Source organism: Bombyx mandarina, chromosome 10 (assembly GCF_030267445.1).
Source record: "Bombyx mandarina strain Sakado chromosome 10, ASM3026744v2".
Lineage (NCBI taxonomy): Eukaryota > Metazoa > Arthropoda > Insecta > Lepidoptera > Bombycidae > Bombyx > Bombyx mandarina.
This window is the reverse complement of record NC_143217.1, coordinates 8756710-8762977: the sequence shown is the minus strand read 5'-3', so window position 1 is coordinate 8762977 and position 6268 is coordinate 8756710. Positions and strand designations below refer to the sequence as shown.

At 33.7% G+C, this 6268-nt stretch overlaps 1 protein-coding gene across 3 annotated transcripts; it reads right to left on the bottom strand.

Annotated features, from left to right (window-relative positions):
• Nucleotides 1–1252: 1252 nt before the first annotated feature.
• Nucleotides 1253–4065, bottom strand: LOC114252032 (uncharacterized). Of its 3 annotated transcripts, none has more exons than XM_028186505.2 (4): nt 3734–4065; nt 3019–3159; nt 2080–2323; nt 1253–1485 (listed from the first exon to the last, which is right to left on the bottom strand). In XM_028186505.2, the coding sequence occupies exons 1-4, from the start codon at nt 3856–3858 to the stop codon at nt 1369–1371; spliced, it is 627 nt and encodes a 208-aa protein (XP_028042306.2). In that variant the 5' UTR covers nt 3859–4065; the 3' UTR covers nt 1253–1368. The 3 variants fall into 3 exon arrangements, with proteins under 3 accessions (XP_028042306.2, XP_089586495.1, XP_089586496.1); XM_089730369.1 differs by having other exon boundaries at nt 1253–1503; nt 3734–4042; XM_089730370.1 differs by lacking the exon at nt 3019–3159 and having other exon boundaries at nt 1253–1503; nt 3734–4042.
• Between the last annotated feature and the right edge of the window lie 2203 nt (nt 4066–6268).

Below are 6268 nucleotides of genomic sequence, written 5' to 3'. Positions count from 1 at the left end.
CGGCGGTCCAGGGAGAGCGGGACTCCGCTACCGGCCTTCCAGCTTCCGGAGCGCCCCGCGTCTGACGTCACTCCCGATGATCCACATCGTCTACCCAACAGACAGCTCATCGTTTACGTAAGGTAAATAATCAAATTATTGATTTGTAAGGTCATACCAATTGGGTCAACGTTACAGTTAATTTACGTGCATGCATGTTTATTACATTGCATTTTGGAAATGTTTATTGTGATGCATACAATTCGTAAGCGAACATCAATAACAAAACATAGCAATAGTAGCTGTAAAGGATATTTAACGATTTGAAAACGTCACTGCCACTATTTATGTTTATAAAATGTTTATAATTTTTTTATTAAATTATTATTGTATATATTTATATATTTTTATTGATTAGTTGGGTCAACGAAGTAACGGTCACCGGAGCCCATAGACTACAACGTAAATGCCGCCACCCACCTGAGACATGAGTTCTAAGATCTCAGTTTTTACAGTACAATGGCTGCCCCACCCTTCAAACCGAAACGCATTACTGCTTCCCGGCAGACAAATAGGCAGGGTGGTGGTACCTATCCGTGCGGACTCACAAGGCGTCCAACCACCAGTAATTACACAAATTATAATTTTACGGGTTTGATTTTTTATTACACGATGTTATTCTCTCACCATGGAATTCTATCGTGAACCTATCTATCTACCAATGTTTCTAATCGAATACATACTTAACAAAAGTATGTAATTTCAATACAAAAATTGGTATCCGCCTGCGGGATTCGACACCGTTGCATCGCTTGATACGAAAGCACCGAGCGTCATACCTTTAGCCACGACGACTGCAAGACTTCGAGATTATTATTTATTTATATTCAGGGACATGTAACATTATGCTTCAAACCTCTAAATGCCCAATCATAAAGCATTTTTTCAAAACATTTGGATTATTTTTGTATATATTTTTATTGCCCTTGTAGGCCATACGGCCCACCTGATGGTGAGTGGTTACCGTCGCCCATGGTCTTCAGCAATGCCAGGGGCAGAGTCAAGCCGCTGCCTGCCACATAATTTAGCTAGCCTATTGACTTCTCTTGCATTGTGCCATTGCACAATAAATTTTCAAACGTTTGTTTAGCTGAGATTTGTAAAGTTGGCAGGATAATTTAAGGGCTGTCAGATTCTTCATCACTATATTTAGTTCGCTTACGTACTACATCGAAGGTTGTATTAACTGTAAAAATGTTTCAATTAAAAACCATTTCAGAATAAAATATATTTTAATATCTTGAAAAAACTTTTCGCATTCTGAATATTATTAGTTGCCGGGCCGTATGATGATAGCGTAGGTCAATCAATAAGTAACATACTTATTTATCAAAGTCTCTTTAAAGATTGTACAAAAAACGCGGTTAAAACTGCTATCACGATACTACCTGTGACTCCCACGATGATTTTCTTGTTTTTACGCTTTTTCGTATCAGACGTGATTACCTGAAAAAATAAATATTTCTGCTCACATAAATTTGGTATTATTACGTGCATTTTCTTGTATATTAGCATATCCTTTATGCTCAATGAGGTTGCCTAGTTTTAGGCTCGATTTCCGCCATAGTGGAGAGATCTGCATAGGCAAATAGATATTTTCCCAGTGGTACAAGAAAATAGTCAAGCGTACTGTCACGCGACGTTAGTTATGTTTTGTTAGACAGACGGGCAAAGGAACTCGCGCCCACCTGGTGTTTAAGTGATATAAGAAGAAGGTCGTATTTAAATGTGCGAGTACATGGTTTCACCAGTGAATCCCTTATGCAACATCTTCAAAACCCAGAGTAAGTAAGTAATGGGATGGTGCTATTATACTAGGCCTATTTGTTTTTTTCATTAATATTTTATGGAGTGACTGCTCATCAGATTTATACTGTGATACGTCATCGAGATTGGCGGACTTTTTGGAAGAGACGAGACGGTGCTCGTATATCGTTTCTAACCACAAGGTAAAAGAGCGAAAGTTTAAGACGTGAAGTTTAGAGAGAACTGCCCGTTTTTCTCCAATCTACCAACTACAGTAGTGTTGTTATTGCTTACCTTTAGCCTTGTGTGCAATGCAATTTCCATTGAATTTAAAATCGTTGTCACTTCACTCAATACTGCCTGTGCCATATTCGAGGCGTACTGATCACGGTATATCAAACAGTCTGTAATATTTTTAGTTTTCTTCAAAGCTAACGTATTGGCCATTATACTCAAGTATATTCTGTATAGGTGCTCAGAGCTTGCTTCCAATATATCAGCAATTTCAGTTGGACTAATACCAAAATCATTTCTTGACCTGTCAATTTTTCACATGGTTCTTGTTAATATGAGATGACATTCATGTTCATAGTGCTGATTATTATATTTCAGGTCTAATCAGAAAAAATTTAGTAAAAATTCAATTTTAGAGATTCAAGTATAGAATTTTTGGTGAATTAAAAATTTTCATCTAAATAACTAATTATATTTCACAAATGTTCCATTTGAACTATTGAAGAAATTTTCTTAAGAGACTAAAAATAATATTTTGAAAATTAGAAACTTTATTTCACTGTGTCTTCTTTTTTATCTTGCCCTTATCTCACTAGATAGTATGAGAAAGTTAACATGATAATTAACAGGAGCTGTAAAGATAATATAGGCAGAAAACGGGGAAAGTAATGGTTACACCTTTATAATGATATGAACTTATAGTCATTCGATAAACTGGTTTATTACATCCTGTTATCTGATTTCACATGTTCTGTTAAGAGTGCTAAATACAAGGATAAGAAAATGCCTACGTTAATATTGAACTTGGTATAATACACTTTATTTATTCATTACAGTTCGATACTAAATAGGGTTATTGGTAAGTCAAGGTGTTCCAACCAGGATAAGATAGAAGGGCAAAATTGCTACAAATTTATCCTTCTCGATATATGGCAGATAGTTAGCATTTTTTTATATATGTATTTAAGAAATAGCAAACAAGTTAAATAAGTCACTCACTCTATTGAAAACTCTTCATAAATGGGTAAATTTTTTATTTCTTCCAATAACTTCTTTCTGATGTCATCATCATCTAAGCCTAGTTTTATGAGGTCTTCATTTGTTAATTCTATGAGAGTACTTTGTCCTATATTGTGCTTTCTAAAATATTTATACATTTGATTAAAAAAAGAAAACAAATATTTTTTTACTTTACACAGTCAAGAGCAAGACCATTAAACACACTCTACAGTTATACAGTTACAAACATGAGTTCTTAGCAAGCTGCGAAGTTGGGTTAGTTATATGAACGTGCTTTGAATTATGTTATTTGTGGTTTCATACGAATTGGATTATTTAGAAAAACTGAAAATGGTAGCAATTTGTTTCCAGTCTCAAATCTTTTAGTTGCAACAAGCTAAATAATACATTGCATTAAATGAAGCATTTTAAAATTTATGAATTAAATCTATTATCACATAGTAAAACTTTTTTTTAAAAAAGAATTACAATTTTTTTTTCAATATTTTCTTTATCTTTGCTTATAAGCATTTTCAATGAAATACATTTTTAGAGAGCGATTTTTTTAAAATTTGCTGAACTTTCTTTGAATTTTAGTTAGACTTTAATCTAATTTTTTTTATACCGAACTAGTTACTTTTATTTAAGAAAATAATAAGTTTTACTGGGGGAATATGTGCTGTCACTTTGATGTTAATTGGTTGAGATAACTTACTTGAAAATCTTAATATATTTAGTTGCACCTAAGCCCGTCAATAACGCTGCAATCGTCACATCAAACTCTGTCGGATCTATCTTGCCAGTTGTGGATAACGCTGCTATTTCTGTGTCTTCGATCATTGTCCGGATTTTAGAACTCCGGGCTTTAATTATACCTAGCTAGCCTAGCTAGCCTTATACATAATTTTTTTAATCCAGAGAATAGTACAAATTAATTAAAATGATATTTTTCTTAATGTATAAATGTACGTTATTTGCAATAAGAAAAAGATCTTCGGAATCCTTTTTCGTACAGTTAATTGTGTTTCTGTCTGTGTCTGTTTATGTTTTTTTGACTAATTTTTTTGTTCTTAAAATAGGCAAACGGAACGCAGACAATATAGCCAAATTTTTTATCATAACAGCTGAAGACATATTTGTTGTATAAAAAGTGATATGCAATAAAAGTCAATAAAGTGAAAAATGATTCAGGCGGAATAAGATACCTAATAAGACTGCAGTGGGGACCTCATATTCATATATTGGCGAGAAAGCTCAGCCCTGCAGCATACGCAGTAAATAAATTAGAATATTAACAAACGCGGCACGGCTCGTTTAGGTTATTTTAGTTACTTCCACAGTGTCATGTCCTGTGGCATTTTGGTATGGGGCAATACGGCCGATGTAGAAATGATATTTATTTTGCAGAAAAGAGCTATACGTGCTATTTATAACATGCACTCAAGGGAATCCCTGAGGGAAAAAATTAAAGAAATTAAAGTTCTCACTATGCCAACCCAGTATATTTTTGAAAATTTGATGTATGTTTGTAAACATATTGAGGAGTTTCCTAAAAAGTCGGACATACATAATAGAAATACTAGGAACAAACACAAGCTTGTTGTGCCGATGAGTAGGTTACATAAGATACGAAATTCATTCGGGTGTTTGTCTGTGCGCCTGTACAACAACATCCCACAAGATGTTCAGAACCTACATATACATAGGTTTAAGAAAACTATTAAATAACATCTGTGCAATAAAGCTTACTATAAAGTCAATGATTATCTAGAAGATTGCACAAAGTGGGAATGAGTTGCTCGCTCCGGGCATTTCAATATTGAAATAATTGTCAGGAAGGATACAAACAGTAGATGTGAAAGGAAATAGATCTTCAGGCACCACGTTGAAAATGGGTGTACCTCAGGGTTCCATTTTGGGTCCTTTTTTATTTCTAATATATATAAACGATTTGCCTAGTTTTATTGAGTCCCGACACGAGGTCGTATTATTCGCAGATGATACATCTTTATTATTTAAAATTAAACGACAATTACAAGTCTATGACGAAGTGAATGATGCGATTTCGTGTGTGGTTCATTGGTTCCGTATCAATAACCTATTATTGAATAGTAAGAAAACGAAATGTATTAAATTTACTTTAAAATGTATTAAATCATCTTTAAATGTGAGACAAGTAGATAGTAATGTAATTGTTTCTGAGGAATCATTGGAACTTGTTGAGTCAACCGTATTTCTTGGTATAACAGTGGACTCCAAACTGCAGTGGGGACCTCATATTCATAAATTGGCGAGTAAGCTTAGCTCTGCAGCATACGCAGTAAAAAAAATTAGAATGTTAACAAATGCGGACACGGCTCGTTTAGTTTACTTTAGTTACTTCCACAGTGTCATGTCCTATGGCATTTTGCTATGGGGCAATGCGGCCGATGTAGAAATGATATTTATTCTGCAGAAAAGAGCTATACGTGCTATTTATAACATGCACTCAAGGGAATCCCTGAGGGAAAAAATTAAAGAAATTAAAGTTCTCACTATGCCATCCCAGTACATCTTTGAAAATTTGATGTATGTTCGTAAACATATTGAGGAGTTTCCTAAGATGTCGGACATACATAATAGAAATACTAGGAACAAACACAAGCTTGTTGTGCCGATGAGTAGGTTACATAAGATACGAAATTCATTCGGGTGTTTGTCTGTGCGCCTGTACAACAAAATCCCACAAGATGTTCAGAACCTACATATACATAGGTTTAAGAAAACTATTAAAGAGCATCTGTGCAATAAAGCTTACTATAAAGTCAATGATTATCTAGAAGATTGCACAAAGTGGGAATGAGTTGCTCGCTCCGGGAATTTCAATATTGTAAAATTGTTTATAATTACTTATTGTAATATGAATATTTAAAAAAAAATATATATATATTTAAAATAAAAATAAAAATCTAATATTTAAAAAAAAGAAAACATGCCCGCTGAGTTTCTTGCCAATTCTTCTCAGGACGGAGGCTGATTCTTGTGAATTGGCGGTAATTCTTTTGACGTTCAACAAGTATGTACTTTCATTTATGTAGAATAAAACTTTTTTGATTTGATTTGATTTGATTTTGTTACGTTATAATACTCATTGTAAAAATGAATATTTAATTTTTTTTATCTAATATTTAAAAAAGAAAAAATCTAATATTTAAAAAAAAAAAGTCATGCCTGCCGAGTTTCTTGCCAGTTCTTCTCAAGACGGAGGCTA